Consider the following 18,817-nt stretch of genomic DNA (forward strand, 5'->3'; position numbering starts at 1 on the left):
ATGCACCTAAAAACAGAGCCCCCAAATACATGAAACAAAACTGATGGAATTGAAGGGAGAGATAGATAATTCAACAATAATAGTTGGAGACTTCAATACCTCACTCTCAATAATGTATAGAATAACTAGACAGAAGATCAACAAGGAAATAGAAGACTTGAATTAACACTATAAACCAACTAGACCTAACAGACATCTATAGAGCACTCCCCCAACAACAGCAGAATACACTCTTTTCAAATGCACATGGAACATCATCCAAGATAAAACATTTAAGTCACAAAACAAATCTGAACAAAAATTTGCAAATAAAATATATTTATATACAATCCATATAAAATTTATATATAAATTCAAAAGGATTTAAATGATAAATTATATTCTCCAACCACAATGGAATTAGAAATCAATAATAGAAAGAAATTTATTATTTACAAATGTGTGGAAATTAAACAACCCACTCCTAAATAAACAATGGGTCAAAGAAGAAGTCACAAAATAAATTAGAAAATATCTTTTTTTCCCCTGTTTAGGGCACTTTGTTTGTTTTAATTTTTAAAACATGTTTTACTGAAGTATAGTTGATTTACAACATTGTGTTAGTTTCTGGTGTATAGCATAGTGATTCAGTTACATTTTTTTCATATTCTTTTTTCATTATAGATTATTACAATATAAAAACAAACAAAGAAACAAAAAACCCCCCAAGATACTGAATGTAGTTCCCTGTGCTATACAGTAGGACCTTGTTATTTATCTATTTTATATACAGTAGTTTGTATCTGCTAATCCCAAACTTCTAATTTATCCCTCCCCACCCTTCTCTTTTGGTAACCACAAAGAAAATATTTTGAGACAAATAGAAACAAAACACAGCATACCAAAAGTTAAGAGATTTAGTGAAAGCTGTACTTAGAGGAAAATTTATTTAAGAAGAAAAATTTCAAATCAATAACCTAAACTTCCATCTTAAGAGACTAGAAAAAATGAGGAAATTAAACTCATTTTTTAATTTGAGTTAAAGCAAGGGCAAGGAAATAATAAAGATTAGAGCAAAAATAAGTGAAATAGTAAACAGAAAAACAATAGAGAAGATCAACCAAACCAAAAGTTGGTTCTTTGAAAAGATCAACAAAATTGACAAACCTTAGCTAGGATAACCTAGAAAAAAATGAGAAGATTCAATTTACTAAAATCAGGAATGAAAGGGGTGGACATTAGTACCATCCTTACAAAAATAAAAAGGATTATAAGGGGTTTCTGTAAACAACTGTATGCGTAAAAATTAGATAACCTAAATGAAATGGAAAAATTCCTCAAAATATACAAGTAACCAAAACTGACTCAATAAGAAGTAAAAATATCTGACTAGACTTATAACAAATACTGAGATTGAATCAGTAAATAAAGAAAAACACAAATGTCCCACAGTGAAAGTCGTAGGCCCAGATGGCTTCACTGGGTGAATTCTACCAAATGTTTAAAGAGTAACAAATACTAATTCTTTACAAACTCTTCTAAAAAGAGAAAAGAAGTGAATACTTCCCAGCTCATTCTATGACATCAGTATTACTCCAGTACCAAATCAAAGATGCCACAAGAAAATAAAGCTACAGGCCAAAATCTCTCATGAACATGGATGCAAAAGTCCTCAACAAGATACTAGCAAACTAAATCCAGTTGTATATAAAAAGGTTTACATATTACAAACAAGCAGAATTTATCCCCAAAATTCAATGGATAAATTCAATGCATGAAAATCAATCTATGTAACACACCAGAATTAATAGAATAAAGAGAAAAAAACACACAATCATCTCAACAGATGCAGAAGGAACATTTAACAAAATGTGAAACTATTTTGTGATAAAAACATTATACAGACTAGAAGTGAACCTAAGCATGAGAACCAAAGTCACTAAGTCACCAAGTGTCACTAAGTGTAGCCAATTCTAACCTAATTTAATCACCACTTCTCAGACACCATCAGGGACTGAATAACAAATAAAACAGTTTCCTTACTAACTTCAATAAGACAAAAGCTGTATTTCAGACATTTTATCTTAAAGCATGGAAGACAAAGGGCAAGTTAGTTGGAAACACTATACTTACCAGTTGTTTGTTGTGCTGTGGCAGAGGACATGGCTGGACACCAGCAGGCACATTATACACTGGAGTTAGTGACATGCTCGCAGGGTGGGCACATATGAAGTGTACCTGCACAAGCTCTACAGCTGGACTAGGGTTCAGGACACCTGGATGATTTCCAATTCGGAATGTCAGAATCTTTAAGAAAACACAAGGACAAGAGATAATTGTGGGTAGACACTTGATGTCAGTTGTGCCAATCTAAATGTGTTAGAATTATTCAAATTCAAGTATAGAGTCCCTTTGGATATTATAATCGCACAAATCCCTTAAAGACATTATATTTCTTAATTATCTGTGCTAAGAGAAACAAGGGTATCATAGAAACACAGGGAACTTTAAAAATCTGGCCAATTACTTTAGTCTTTTCCTCCACCAAATCTTTTGTTACCAGTTGGTAAAAAGTGGAAAAACTAATTTGTGTTTCAACTCATCTCTGGTGGAGATACTAATGAGTAACAGAATGTGAAGAAGAAGCTAGAGAGCTTCAAAAGGGGATAATTAGGCTTGAAATCACTAACAGCTAGTCACATATGCAATAGAATTCACTGGAGAAATTTTTACTTCTCCAGCACAGTTTTTATTAAGTTAAAATCATACATGGATTCCCACTAACATGGGCTAGTTAGCTGCGCTATGTTTCATAGTCATACATTACATTCTCAACCCCGGTCAAACTGCAAATCTTTGCTGGTTTTGACAGAAGCAAGGCACAGCTGTGGATAAATCCATCTCTACCTCTAAAAATAATCAAAACTAATTTAACTGACAAAGAGCAACATACTAATTACTCTTATCAGCACAGATCTAACCAGTTCTTTAAAATTGCTAATGACAGATGACACTTTAAATTTCCCTTCCTCTCAATCTTCAGAGGTGGGAAACCATATATCTTCTAGCCTAGACAACAAGAAAATGAATTATAGTGATAAAGTGTCTGAAGTAAGCTCATTACTACAAAAAGATCTTGAACCATTTAGTTAGTTAACTGTTGAAATTCTCAGATAAGCAAACCAAAACCCTTGGCTATAATTAAAGGATAGTGAAGTTTTTTAAAAAGATATTTTAATCAATAATTAGAAGTTTCCTATCTAGTCCATAAACTAAATCCATTAGAATCAGAAAACAAATGGATAGAAGTACAGAAGATTTGGAGTATTACTGCAAAAAGAAATGTTAGAAAAAGATCATTCTCCTACTTGCTCCCCTAAATCCAGGCACAGAACCCGGTAGATGTACTGGTTCTGTTTTCTCTTAGCTGGCAACCGGACTTGTGTTATTCCAATTTTTTCTGTCTTCTCAATGCTTAGCTCCAAAAAGAATCGGGAAGGCTCCAAGATCCACGGACGAGGTCCTCCTTCAAATACCATTTCCTTTACAGACTGCCATGTCACCAGTGCCACTTCCACAGGGTTTAGTGCCTGATGACATTTAAATAAATTAATCCCTGATTGGTTAGAGAATTCAACAGTTTTCTAAAGTGAAAAACTGGTTATCTGACTATGATGTAAATGTTATTAGACTTAATTCCCAAATAGAAACAAGTATGTCATGCCTTTTACTTAAAATGCTTCTCAACCTCTGTACTAATTTAGACCCTACCTATCATTCAAGCCTAACTCATGTGCCCTACCCATTAAGTAATGTCTAATCATTCCAGACCACAACCAGTTCTGCATCCTCTAAGCTCTTATAGAAGTTACCTCTACCATTCATTTGTATACTTGTTAATGCCCTAATGCTATTTAAGCATGTCAAATGCTTCATATATATATGTCTAATAATTCATGTTATGCTTTCTAGTTATATAAACTAAAGAGAAAAGAGCATATTATATGCAATACATTTGAAAGAATTTCTTTCTTAATGAGATTCAGTACAATGTTGTGCACATAAAAGATACTGAATAAAAAACTACATGAACATTTTTTCTTTTTCTTTTTTCTCTTAAAATTTAAGTATAATTGGCCTATAACATTATACTAGTTTCAGGTGTGTAACACAATGATTTGATATTTGTATACATTACAAAATGATCACCACAATAAATCTAGTTACCATCCGTCACCATACTACATAAGAATTTTAAATGGATATTTTACTAAAGTATCAAAGAACTTCTGCCCTAAAAGTATAAAAATAATACATCTATACAGTTCACACTATTTCTGAAAGAACTCTCACCTAAGAGGTAGTCAAGACAGGTATTACTCACTCCAGTATACAGAGGAGTTGTATCCTATTTATAGATGAGGAAACTGGTTTTAGGGCAATGAAGTATTCTCAAGTGCAGGTGATTTTTATATGGCACACAGTGTCTACAACAGTGACAAAGTCACAAAATGACGTACAGAGTTGAAGTAATCATTCTAAAAATGTAAGTAAGCCATGCTTTAGTATTTCCTTCCTGAACTAGTAAATCATATTTATTATTGAATACTATTAACATTAAACATTTCTATGTTTAATGGCAATATTCCCTAAAACAATGTATATATAATTCAGTTCAACAAGTATTCATTGATGGCCCAGTGGTGATATAGTAATAGAAAGTCAAAACAAGGTCCTGCCTCACAGTGGAGCTCACAGTCTGGAAAAGACAGATTTGAAGTAGGTAAAGAGTAGAATGAGTGTTACAAAAAGGTACAATACACAGTGCCAAACAAGCCTCAAATAGAAGAAACTAAACTAGTCAGAGGCTTCCCAGAAGGCTTCCCTGAGAAAGCAAAATAGAAGTTATTCCTTTTTCCTAGATGTATACAGTCCAAAACTAACCAGAGCAACTGAATTGGACTGATATATAAAAGGACAAATTGAAAAATGCACCATGTACTGAAACATAATATTGATAACAAAGGTAGAACACATATTTTTTAGCAGCTAAAGGGAAAGATGTATGACCAAAGCACTAGGTAGGAGAAGAAAATCGTCATCTTACTGCCTTTACTTTGAGGACAGTTTTCACTCAGGGGAGATCTGATTTGTGGGCATTCAACAAATATATAATTAGGGTAAGGATAATGATAAAGCTGAGAAAAAACCTAATGAAATGACAACAAGCCACAGCCAAGCACTTTCACTTAATTAGGCAAGTAGGATGATCCATCCACTAAGAAAATGAATGAAATACATTCAGGCTCTATGTTTAACACTCATGCTGCACAATGTACAATGAGGCCAACTTAAAATGCAAATTTTAATGAACAAGTTATCTTTTTAAAATTAATAACTTACATTATTCTTTCATTGATGCTAACCTTTCCCCTATGGTTGCCTCCTTATCCCAAGAGGCACTGAATCAAGATTTGTCATTATCTATTAGCAAGAATCTATAGACAACAATTTTAGCTCCTGAAGGACTCAAAAATGTAGAAAGCATATCAGGCTCTATCTACTTTTATTTAAAATCATTGCCTGTCACAATATCCCAATTGTAATGGAGCAATCCTCAAGGCCCCAAATAAGGACTGTTGTGCTGAAAATTTGCAAACATAAAGGGTAAAAGATGATTGATTTCCCTCCCTAGTATGGAAGGTTTTCTTCCAGTGTTCTTCAAAAGAGAGTATACTAATATTCTATATCTTATTCAGGGTGGTGTTTACAGAGATATACGCATATATGAAAATTCAAATAGCACCTTAAGATTAGTGTACTTTACATACTTTATATCTTAAAAAAAGAAGAAAGAAAGTAGAATATCTAAAACTTTCTGATACAACTTATAAATATTCCTGTGGCAGAAACATGAGAGAGTAAAATCCCTGATACTCAGATTTGATGAGGAAGTTGTAGATCTAAAAATGAGAGAGTGGTAAGCAAAGAGAACACAAATATCACTGAACTTTAATAGAGATTACAGATAGGAAGCCCCAAAATGGACATAATGGGGTCCATGAAAAGATGTGCCAATTCCTTACCATGAAATAGCTCACCTTTAGGGGTTCATAAGCAGCAAATGTGGCACTGCTCTCCAAGTACTCTTCATACCCAGTCACACTAACTGTTACCAAAGTATGGCCCAGAGATTTGGCTGCTATATGGGTACTGGAACAGTGCGTTGGTCCAGGTTTTTGAATACCTGCAAATCAAAAAACATGACTTCAGTAGGGTAATAAGCAATCAGTTCTTAAGGAAATCAGTCCATAGAAATATAAAAAATTTAATATATTAAAAAATCGTGATCTCACACACTACCAGGCCCCAATTATTCATATCAAGTTGATATAAAAATCTGTTCTATTAACAGATATATATCATGTAAGACACAATTCTGTTTACAGTGAGGATACAAATGCGAGCAAAGGCCCTGACCTCGAGGCATATATAATTTAGAAAGGGAGAGTGAACAGTTATATAAATTAAAATATTAGTAGAAAATGGTAGACATTATAGAAGTCTAGAAAACGGAAAAATTACTTGTAGCTGGAGAGATCAAGGAAGGTTTAGACATGAAGAAGAGAGTATCTTAAGCTGACAAGTAAATGAACAAAGATAGAAATATAAATGAGATACAAATTAGTATGAAGAAGATATATGGGAAATTTTAACTAAAGTAGTTGGTTTAGCCGGAGCCATGTATGAGGCCAAAGTATGAAGTTATAAAAAGTAGATTTGGCTATATTGTAGAGGGCCTTGAATACTAAACTAAAAGGACTTTGGCTCTCGCCCACTGGCAATAAGAAGCCTCTCAAAACTTTTGAGCAGGAAAATTAATACTGAAATTCAGCTTCATTTACCTCCCCCTACAAAAAAAGAAAGAAAGAAAGAGAGAAAGAGAAAGAAAGAAAGAAAGAAAGAAAGAAAGAAAGAAAGAAAGAAAGAAAGAAAGAAAGAAAGAAAGAAAGAAAGAAAGAAAGAAAGAAAGAAAGAAAGAAAGGAAGAAAGAAAGAAAGAAAGAAAGAAAGGAAGAAAGAAAGAAAGAAAGAAAGAAAGAAAGAAAGAAAGAAAGAAAGAAAGAAAGGAAGGAAGGAAGGAAGGAAGGAAGGAAGGAAGGAAGGAAGGAAGGAAGGAAGAAAGAAAGAAATTGAGCTTCATGAAGATCTACCTGGTAGCCATGATTATCAAAGGCAAGAACAGTTAGGAGCATATTTTTATATTCTTTGTGAGAGAAAATGAGGGCCTAAAAATGGGGACTGACACCCTAAGAACAGAGGAGAGGTGAGAGATATTACATAGCATTATCAGCAAGGGCAAGGGAGAATTCCAAGTTGATGGCAACTTTATAGATGTATCGTGAGAATTAAATAAGTTAATACATGAAAAGTACTCAGAACAGAGCCTAGCAAATAATAAATGCTAAGTAAATGTTAGGTGCTACCACTATCATTATTATTGATGAAAAAACCACGGTGACCAGGATCATACACAAAGTTCCATAACAGGAAACAATATTAATCTTTATGAATAGCTTATTCATACTTGTTTCTTATTAAAAAGGTATTTTCTCTTTTTTTGAATAATTTAATGTATACATACATTAAATAGCACTACATTCTTTTTAAAAAGAGGAATGATGTATATATTAAAGAAAGAAACAGGAAAAGAGCTTGAAGCTGGAAAGAGAAGACCTTAACATAAGCTGAAAACTGATACTGTCTGGTCAAAATGAAGCCTGGACAAGTTATTCAATTTCAAGTTGTCTTTGTTTCTACATTACATTATAATACCTACTACAAGGCAGTTGACAGGATAAATAAAAATATTGTAAAGAAAAGTAGTATGTGAATTTAGACTATAATTTGTAGTTTCTGAATTGATGATTGGTCCTTTAACTCAAAGACAAAGAAAGGAAAACATAAAAAACTGACTCTTACCTTCTTTGAGAAGAGTAAAGACTCCTTGCTTATCCATGTTCAGATCCAAGGGTAAATGAGAGCAGTCTGTGAAGGTGATGGCCTCTTTGGTTTCCTTATTTACATGATACATTGCAATGGGGATTTCTATAATCTGGCCAATCTCTACGTCAGCGTGAAATGGTAACAGTTCCATTTTGTTCAGTTTAAGGACATATACCTGAAGGGAAAAAAAAATTATCTTTCAAGAAAGTTATGCTAGGAAAGTCTTAGAAGAAAAGAAAGCATTTCTTAAATATTTAAATACACATATACATGAACATATATGTATGTTTCATATACAAAAACATATACTATATACCATGTATATGTATATGTGTATGTGTCTGTTTGTGTGTGTGTGCAAGTTAGGTGCTGAACACATCACTCATTTCATTCTTTAATCAACAGATCTCTCTAAAACATCTAACACCACTCATTAGGGGGCTGGCAAAATATGACCAGCACACAATTTTCTTGGTTTTGGTAGGCTGAGAATGGTTTTTATATTTTTAAAGGGTTGTAAAATAAAAAATGACAAAAAAAGAAGACTATGGGGTAGAGACTGTAGGGGTAGAGAGAATGTGACCTACAAACATTAACATATTTACTATCTGGCCCTTTACATAAAATATTTGCTAACCTCTGATACAGAGCACTTCCTCTTTCTTTGTATCTTTTTAAAAAAAACCTTTTTTTTTTTAAGGGACCCTCAAAGCTCCCTAGGCCCCTTTGCGATATGAGGTTAAGGCAAAAAAACAGCCTTCTATGAACCAGGATGCTTTTTCCCTCACTAGACACTGAATCTGCTGGTGCCTTGATTCTGGCCTTCCCAGCCTCCAAAACTGTGAAAAATAAATTTCTGTTGTTTATAAGCCACTCAGTCTATGGTATTTTGTTATAGCAGCCTGAATGGACCAACGGACCAATAGAGTCTTTTTTTTTGGTTACTTTCTATGTTTCTTTTGCTAGTTCCTCTTACTCCACCCATGTCTCTTAAAATGACACATATTACACAGGGTCCTTGTTCTGTTCTGACTCTGTATGCTCTTCCTGGGAAATCTTATCCAGTTCTAAAACTTCAATGATCAACCATATGCTGATCACTCCAAATTTTTATCTCTAGCCCTAATCTTTCAGTTGTACTTCAGACACCTATTTCCAACAACAAACATTCATCTGGATGCTCCATAGGAGAGGCACACTAAATTTATCCAAAACTGAATTCATTATCTTCCTCTCTTTCTTTATTCTTTTCCTGTGTTTTCTATTCACCCAGCTGCCAAGCTTAATCTTTCACTTTTCTCCACTCCACTGGGCTTCAGATCTGACTAAGTCTACCTCTAAAACAACCCTCAATTTGTCTCCTTCTCTTCATTCGCAATACCATTTCACTAGTTCAGGCTTAACTGGATACTTTGCCTTCACTTTTTCCCTTCAATCCATTTTAGTCTACTAGTATACAGCATCAGCAACTATTTTTCATTCCTTTTTTAAAAATATAGTTGTTATTGTCTGACTATAAAATAATCAGATATCTCTCTAAACACAGGCTTTACCATATTATTGCCCTTATGAAAAATCTGTGTTGGCTTCCCCTTGTTGACAACAGGGGTCAGCAAATGTTTTCTGTAAAGGGCCAGAGGGCAAATACTTTAGGCTTTGGGGGCCACATGATCTTGTGGCAACTACCCAAATCTGTACTTGGTGATTGAAAGCAGGTATTGACAATACATAAATGAATGGCTGTGTTCTGATAAAACTTTACCAAAAAGGTAGCAGGCTGAGTCTGACCGTTAGGCCGTAGGTTGGCTCTAGCTTTCAAAGTCTTGTTCAAGTTCCCACTTCTTCATGATAGTCTTGACTAGTCACAGCCACAAGGATTTTTTTTTATTAACTAATAGTACTTTTACTACACAATTCAAATAGCTATCAATCATAAACTGTTTTAAAGTACCTTAAAATGTTATTTAACTTTTCATGTGTATATATCTTCCTAGTTAGACTTTTTCTTTAAAGTAGGAATGATATACTGTTTCTTTGAATGTCCTATGATACCTAATATGGTGCTAAGTACATAAGGGTACCCAATAAATGTTCACTGAATGACAACAACATGCTAAGTCCTGCAGGAAATGACAACATGTATTAACATATATTAAAAGTTGGAGAAAAAAATTTTTAAAAAGTGGGAGAAAATAGAAAATAGTAATATAATACACTGAAAAAGAGTTTTCAGTCTTACAGAAACAAGATAGGTAAACAAAAATATAAGACTATAAATAAAGTTTCTATGAAGGTCATATACATGATAATATTAACAAAGTACAACAAAAAAATAACAAAAATAGATAACATTAAGAATTGAATATATTCCCAGCATTGGGGTAAACATTATCTCATTTAATTCTGACACTAACCCTTTGAGGTAGATACTATTATTATCCCCATTTTAGAGATGAGAAAACAAACACAGACATTAAATAATTGGTTATTAAGTGAAGCAGGATTCAATCCAGGTCGAGGAATATTTAATGAATATGTACTTCCAAACTGAATTTGAGCATCATTTTTATTTTTATTTTTTTAAGCATCTCTTTTAAATAGCCAATTTGAAGAAACTGTACATGTGTTACTGTACTTAAATTTAGACAGCAATGTCTCAGAGGGGATATGAAAGTTGTTTGGGGAGTTGCTTACCTTAATTTCTCCATATCGGAAGGGATTTTGTACATCTCGGGCCAAAACACTACTGTTTCCCCTGACCTGACCTGCTGTCACAAATCCTTTAGTGGTTACCAGAGCCACTGTTTCATTAGAAGAGGTCCAAGTGAAGTTACCACTGCCTCCTTTTACCTGTGGAAAAATACAACTTTATATTAAATTAGTATAGGAGGAAAAACAAAATTTAAGTGAAGATATAAAATCTGGTGAAACAAAGTTTAGGAAATAATAAAAATATACAATAAATTATTTCTGGAACATTAAGAAACTGTGATGATTTACTATAGTAGCTAAATGGAGAAGGGAAGTACTAAAGGGAGATTTTGTAACGGCAGTGTCACAAAATGTCAAAAGGGGGCACAAGGGAGCTTGGCAAAACTTTATAAAATTTCAAGGAAAAGATATAGGGAAGAGAGACAGAAAGTAGACCAAGTCTTGTTAGGATGACTGTATTCAAGAGCATGACTTGGTTGTCACCAAAAACTGAGTTATACTACTAGGATTAGGCAGGGGAAATTTAACATTAACCAAATATCAATAAATTAAGCTATCAGAGAAACTGACTTACTTCTTTACGAATTCTCATGATAGGATATCATACCTCTATTTTATGACGATATAACAATCCCATGGGATGATGAGGAAATGCCAGAAAGTTGGGTGTAAGCTTGATGGGAAAATAAACCTTCACTTCCTGCTGATTTATGACTGGAAATTTTATAGGCTGAATATTTTTATTCTATAAGAGCAAAAAAAAGGGGGGGGGAGCAAAACAGATTTTATAAGGACTATTCTTGTGGCCCATATTCATATTTAAAGCATTAGCAAAATGGTGTGTTAATAGATTACTCACCCAGTTTCTATCAATAAAAGAAATAAATAAATGCTCCTGTTCATTAAAGAAGTGCAGCTACTACAGTTCAATAATAATGAAAAGGATTTTGATGGACCTAAAATAGGTATCACAGTCATGGAAGGTACTTAAGATTTCCTGAAATAAGAGTTTTATCAACATAGACAGGGTAATCATAGTTTCAGAAAGAGGTTCCTGGACATCCATCAGGTTAGGACATAAATTGTAAAAGCAAAGGGATATTAAAAGCTGTTCAGAAGAAAAGAAAGAGAACATTTAAAGATACTAGGGTAAGACATTCTCCTCCTGCTTAAATACAAGAGTAGGGTTGTGGTCAGGGGGTATCCATACAGGTAAAATAGAATCCTCACACTCAACTCTGTTGGCGTTTTCTCCTTGAAGGCAAAAATCTATCTATCTACCTGTTTATCTATTTATCTCTTTTTTAAAGAAGCCATGAAATATTTATCAACTGTATCAAATCTGCAATAATGGCTCTGATTTTCTCTTCACTCTCTTCAGCTGGCTAGCTGGATCATATACTGAAAATAAGTCTTTCAGTTTAAAAGAACATTATTCTAATCCACATACCTACAGTTAATTAATTTTTGACAAAGGAGGCAAGAATATGTAATGGAGAAACAGTCTCTTTGGCAAGTGGTGTTGGGAAAGCTAAACAGCTGCATGTGAATCAATGAAGTTAGGACACTGGAATTGCCCTATGATCCAGAAATTCCAATTCTGGGTATATACCCAAAAGACCTGAAAGCAAGGATTTGACAAGATATTTGTATACCTGTGTTCACAGCAGCATTATTCACAATAGACAAAAGGTGGAAACAATACAAATATCTACTAATGGATAAATAATAAATAAAATGTGGTATATGCATACAATGGAATATTATTCAGCCTTAAAAAGGAATGAAATTCTGACATGCTACAACATGGATGAACCCTAAAGACATGCTAAGTAAAAGGAGCCAAACACAAAAAGGACTATTGTATGATTCTACTTATATGAGGTACCTAGCTTATTCAAATTCATAGAGACAGAAAATAGAATAGTGTTTACCAGGGAATAGGGCATAGAGGAAATGGAGAGTTACTGTTTACAGAAGGGGGAGGCACAAAAAGATGACAAAGTTCTAGAGATAGATGGTGGCAACTGTTGCACAATGTGAATGTACTTAATGCCACTGAACTGCACACCTAAAAATGGTTAAAATGGTAAATTTTATGTTATGTGTATTTTCTCACAATAATTAAAAAAAGACTTCTTATAAAGAAAATTCCAAGCTCAAATAGTTTCACTGTGAATTCTACCAAATATTTAAGGAAGAAATAACACCAATTCCACAAAACTCTTCCAGAAGATAGAAAAGAATACTTTTCAACTCATTTTATAAAGCCAACATGATATCAACATCAAAACTGACAAAGACATTACACTAAAAACAGGAGAAGGGAAAAAAAGCTTTAGGCCCTTAAAAACACCCATGCAAAATCCATTAACAGAATTTTAGCAAATTAAGTCCAGCAAGGAATAAGAAGATAACAAATTATAATGAAGTTAGGTTTATCCTGAGAATGTAAGATTGATTTAATATTATAAAATCAATCAATGTAATTCAGCATATTTAAAGATGAAAAAAGAAAAACTATATTGGTCATCTCAGTAGAAGTAGAATAGCACCGACAAAATTCAGCACCAATTCATGAAGAAAATTCTCAACAAACTAGGAATAGAAAAGAACTTCAACCTAAGGATAAGCATCTTCACAAAGCCTGCAGCTAACATCAGACTCAATGGTGAAAGGGTTAATGCTTTTCCATTAAGATCAGGAATAAGGAAAACATGTCCACTCTTACCACTTCTATTGAACACTGAGGTGGAGGTTCTAGCCAGTGCAATGAGGCAAGAAAAAGAACCAAAAGACATATTTATTGGAATGAGAAGAGTGAACTGTCTTTATTCAAATATAACATAATTGTATATGTAAGAATTTCTAAGGAATCTACAAAAAATTACTAGAATAAGTGAATTCAGCAAGCTTTCATGATTCAAGATAATATGTAAACCCCACTATATTTCTATACACCAGCATGATCACTTAAAAGGAGAAAAAATTTTAAATACATATATAACTTATAAAATTGGGACAAATTTGATAAAGTGCAAAGAAATGCAACAGATTTCTGCATGTTAATCCTGTAACCTGTTACCTTGCTGAATTTATCAGCTCTTGTAGTGGAGTCTTTACGGTTTTCTATATATAGAATCAGAATCATGTCATCTGCATATAGTGACAGTTTTACCTCTTCCCTTCCAATTTGTATCTCTTTTATTTTTTTCTTGTCTGATTGCTATGACTACGACTTCAAATATTATGTTGAATAGAAGTGGTAAGAGGGGGCATCCTTGTCCTTGTGTGGGGAGGGCTATGTGCGAACTCTGTATTTTCTGCTCAATTCTGTTGTGAACCCAAAACTGCTCTAAAAGAATAAAGTCTATTTGAAACAAAACAAAACAAAAAAATCACTGTGTATTAAATATTGTTGAGAAAACTAGATATATTTTAATAATGAATATAGATCTATACCTAACCACAAGCTGATGAAAGAAGCAAATAATAACAATAAAGTACGATGAGTATGATCTGAGAAGTTCAGGGAGCTCTGAGAACATATGAAAGAGGAAAACATGCCTGAGGAGCTGATGTTTAAGGGGGACCTGTATACTGAGTAGGGAGAAAATGCTGTAAACAAAAGGAACTACATTTGTTTATAAAAATGAAAATAAGTGAAAATAAACTTAGAGGCAAAAAGGAACAAGGCATTTTTTAGAAGCTGAAAGTTCAATATGGCTGAAACATAAGCTAGGAAGAGTGACAAGACCTGAAGTTGGAGAAGTTGTCAGGGTCCAATTATATAGAGTCACAAACTCAAATGCCTACTGGTACCAAGTAGATATCATAAACAGTTTTATCAAACTGAATATAAAATAACAGAGAATGGCAGGAAACACGGCAGGCTGAAAAATGTAGTCTAAATGGTGTAGCCACTATGTGTTCCAGCTAATCACTGTCATATTTTCATATAACCTAGAGAATCAGAAATCTTGGATTTTATTTAAAATTTCCCAATTAAAAAGAAACTTACACACCTAAATAAAAAACAAGACCATAAACCAAGATAGTCTGCAGGCCACCAATATGTGATCTCTCTCACAGAGGTTCTTACAAAACCATGTTAAGAAGTTTAAACTTTACCTTAAAATCAGCGGGAAGCCACCAAAGGAATTTAAACAGTAAATATGTAATAATTTTTACAGTTTTTGGAACATCACTCCAGCTATGGGCAATACTGGAATACCAGCTTAGAGTTTACTATGAATATCTAGGTGAAAGGCAGCAGTGGGGATGGTAAGAAATGGGTTTGAGAGACATTTATAAAAATTGACATGGTGTTCAATAATATATTGAATGTAGAAGGTGAGTGAGAAGGCAGAATCAAGGGTAACTCTTGGATTTTGTCTTAAACAGCTGGTGAAAGGGTCACTAGAGAAAAAGTAGGTTTGGGAGAGAGAAACAAATTTGACAGGCTATTAAAAATCAGATACTTTTACATTTTAGAGGCATTAGAAACATATTCATTCCTTATTCCTTTACCCAGTAACTCCATTTCTGGTATTATACCATATAAAAATTAACCAAAAAGAATAAAAATTGTACAAAGAGACTCAATTATACTATTTACAAAATTGAAAAACTTGTTAAAAACGCAAAAGTTCAAAGATGGCGGCATGGTTAAACAACTGGCATATTAACCTTTCGGATTTTCAGAATAGAAAGTACACTTATGTGGACCTGATGACACAAGGAAATGTGCATATGAAATAATTTTTAAAGGAATCTCAAATGACACATATACACAATGACCACAAATGCAGATATATGCCATAACAGAGATTGGATCAGAAAATCTGGGGGGAGGGTATAGCTCAAGTGGATCAGAAAATCTGTAGAGGTATAAGCTAGTAAGTGTACTGTTTATTAGTTTCTTTATTTTGTGAAAGATAAAGGTGAGATATGTCATATATGTGCTTGCAAATCAACAAGTCAGCCAAGTCTTATCAGTATTCTCAGGATTCAAAGACCGTTCTTTTAACTCCTACCTGGTAAATGATGGAGGTCAGGGATGCGTTTATCACGACAACACCATCTTTCAGGGCTTTTACTACGTGGTAAGATCCATTCACAGTAGTTAGCTGCTCTTCAAAGTACTCCCTCAGGAACGTGAACATAATCCTGAGATTCTGAAAATCAGCCCAGCAGAACACAAACCTGAGGAGATGTTTTTTTCCTAAAGCCATCTTAATCCCAAAGCATTTTTTAAAAATGCATTCTGAGGGTGAAGAAATAAAAACAAAATCTTTGCTCTCCCTCATCAAATTCTAATTCTAAGCTGGAGAGATGTAATTTTTAAATTGTACTAGTTTTTGAAAGATCCATTAATGGCAAGTAGTCAGAAGTACAAAGAGCCAAAGCTTATGTAAATGGTAGTATAATTTGTGCCATTCCATAAATTAACAGTTCTCAGAGGGGAAAAAAATGGATGCTAGAGAGTGAGTATAACACTTCATATCTAGTGTTCACACTACTACTCTCACCACTACAAAACTCTGGTACCATCTTTGAAATGAAATTGTAGAATGAGGATCCCCTCTAAAATGCTATTACTGGCGCTAACTTCAACTCTTCTATATTCTAACCAAATTATGTCTTTTCTTTCTGGTTTAGCATTCCTCAAGAACAGAACTAATTAATGATTATAATAAAGTAGTAACTTGCATTTCCAAAGGTAAAATCTGGAAGCAAAAGAAAAAAAAGTCTTCCAAGCCAGAAAGACTGCCCACTCAAGGAGTTACCTATAAAGGGGCTAGAAAAATACAAAAGATACACTTACATCTGAAATATAGACCTTTGTGCTGCTTTTATCAAATACTTCTACTGTAATAACATACACCTGTCCCACCTCTAGACTCCATCGGTCTCCAGGTTGGACTGTGAAACCTGTACAGAAATCAACAAACAAAAATATTAGAAGAGGCCAATATTTTTCTACAATGAAATAAAAAAGATAACCTTTAAAAAGCCATTTAAAGAGCAAAACTCTTTAAATAATAGATGAAGATGATTTCCAAAGTAGATCCTTTAGTCCCTTCTACTAAATTGTATAATAATTTGGATATCCAAAGATCCTGGTTTAACTTAGATCATCTCAGGTATAAAGAAATGCTCTCACCAGAAACAGAAAGAAAAATACCATATGTTATCACTTATATGTGGAATCTAAAAAAAAAAAAAAGTTATTTACTTATTTACAAACCAGAAACAGATTCACAGACATAGAAAACAAACTTATGGTTACCAGGAGAGAAAGGGGGCAGGAAGGGATAAATTTGGAGTTCGAGATTTGCAGATACTAATATATATAAAATAGATAAACAAGTTTCCACTGTATAGCACAGGGAACTATATTCAATATCTTGTAGTAACTTATGGTGAAAAAGAATATGAAAACGAATATATGAAAGTTCATGTATGACTGAAGCATTATGCTGTACACCAGAAACTGACACAACATTGTAAACTGACTACACTTCAATAAAAAAAAAATAAACAAAAACAAACAAATAAAAAGATATGCTCTAACTTAAATATGTATACAAAAAAAACCCCTCAAAACCCACAAGTTTCCTCATTCCTGATATGTCAGGTAAGATTTCAGCTTCTTTCAGTCATATTCATTGTTTCACATGGCTTAAGGACATTAGGTTTCTTTTTCCCTTGTATAAAGTGTCTTTTCCTAACCCAAAGTTGAATTACACGGATCTTGACATTTTTTCACAATATGTTTCAAGATGCTTTACTCTTGCAGAAAGCATTTAATCCGAAAAATGTGAGAAAACATGTCAAAGTAAGGTTGAATTTGAAATCAGTTAAGTCTCAAAATGAAGCACTCTAGTTTTTAATGCACTCATTTCAGTGAAATACTTTAAATTATTTGGATTTCTGAAAATAATTATCTAAAAATACCTAAAAATCCAGGCTCTACAACATATATGGTGCAATTTGGGAGTCCAGACACAGATCGCATATGGACATCTTAATTTTTGCTTAAGGAAATCATATAGAGTTTAAGGAAATCATATAAGCTAGAGTAAGCTACTAAAAATAAATAAATAAACCCACAAACAAAAATTCTATCTTTTATTATCCTTTGGAAAGCAAAACTTAAATGTGTACATGCTGAGGAAATACTGAGGGAATCACAGGAATCAGGTATTCTTGAATATCAAATACAAGGAAGATGAGAGAAAAAGATCATACTCCATGTTTTTAATATTCATTTAGCTGCAGAGCCCTTTCTCCAAAAAAATTCTTACATAGGAGCCCATTATGGAAAGCAGGACAAAGTGGCATTGCTCTCGGCTGAAGAAATGGACAGTGGTAGATGGAGAGGGAGGGAGAGGCATGACTTGCCATCCATGCCAGCAACTTGCCTTGGGCTCTGCAGACAGTTTTAAAAATCACTAGTTGAGTATAACTGAATCACAATGCTGTATACCAGAAATTAACACAATATTGTAAAATGACTATACTTCAATTTAAAAAAATCACTAGTTGATTTTCTATTATCTGAGGTAATTCCTTAATACCAAAATATTTTCTCTTTGCCACCAAAGATGCTTCTAGGTCACTTACACATCATACTACCCATTATTCCCTTCAGTTAAATTCTAGCAGAAATACAAATTTATTCTGTTATTGGTCTATACAGAATTGAATTAGTAATGTGCTTCTCTCTCAAAAATATACTACACCCAAAAGCTAAGAAGAAATTATTCCTGCTCTGAGAAATATATTTCTGAAATGACTGAAGACACTCATTATTTTAAAGTACAATAATTTAGAAATTCTATTAATTCAGTCATGTGTGAGGGTACAATTAAGAAGTATATTATCTACAGTGATAATGGAAGTAAAATATTTCACCTATTTCAGGGATCAAACTTTTAAAGCTGTCCCAGTACTCCAAGTAAGCTACTGAATATACATACAACTGATATGCTAATTAAAATTATTTGTATCTATTCGTTAAAACAAGAGATAGGCAATCTGTGCCAATCTAGGTTTGGTTCTGATATGTAGTATCCATAAAATATAATTACAATATTTTAAAACATAATATTCAT

At 33.3% G+C, this 18,817-nt stretch overlaps 1 protein-coding gene across 1 annotated transcript in view; it reads right to left on the reverse strand.

Annotated features, from left to right (window-relative positions):
* The window catches only part of NUP210L (nucleoporin 210 like), a 68,782-nt gene that overhangs the window by 34,693 nt on the left and 15,272 nt on the right, over nucleotides 1-18,817 (reverse strand). Inside the window, exons 8-16 of the mRNA XM_010954018.3 lie at nucleotides 17,658-17,726; nucleotides 16,525-16,631; nucleotides 15,734-15,874; nucleotides 11,305-11,442; nucleotides 10,680-10,835; nucleotides 7,962-8,160; nucleotides 6,081-6,226; nucleotides 3,348-3,569; nucleotides 2,113-2,286 (exon numbers count right to left, since the gene is read on the reverse strand). Coding sequence (XP_010952320.2) covers nucleotides 2,113-2,286; nucleotides 3,348-3,569; nucleotides 6,081-6,226; nucleotides 7,962-8,160; nucleotides 10,680-10,835; nucleotides 11,305-11,442; nucleotides 15,734-15,874; nucleotides 16,525-16,631; nucleotides 17,658-17,726 — 1,352 coding nt within the window. The remainder of the gene's footprint in view (nucleotides 1-2,112; nucleotides 2,287-3,347; nucleotides 3,570-6,080; nucleotides 6,227-7,961; nucleotides 8,161-10,679; nucleotides 10,836-11,304; nucleotides 11,443-15,733; nucleotides 15,875-16,524; nucleotides 16,632-17,657; nucleotides 17,727-18,817) is intronic.

Source organism: Camelus bactrianus, chromosome 21 (genome assembly GCF_048773025.1).
Source record: "Camelus bactrianus isolate YW-2024 breed Bactrian camel chromosome 21, ASM4877302v1, whole genome shotgun sequence".
In the NCBI taxonomy this organism is placed as follows: domain Eukaryota; kingdom Metazoa; phylum Chordata; class Mammalia; order Artiodactyla; family Camelidae; genus Camelus; species Camelus bactrianus.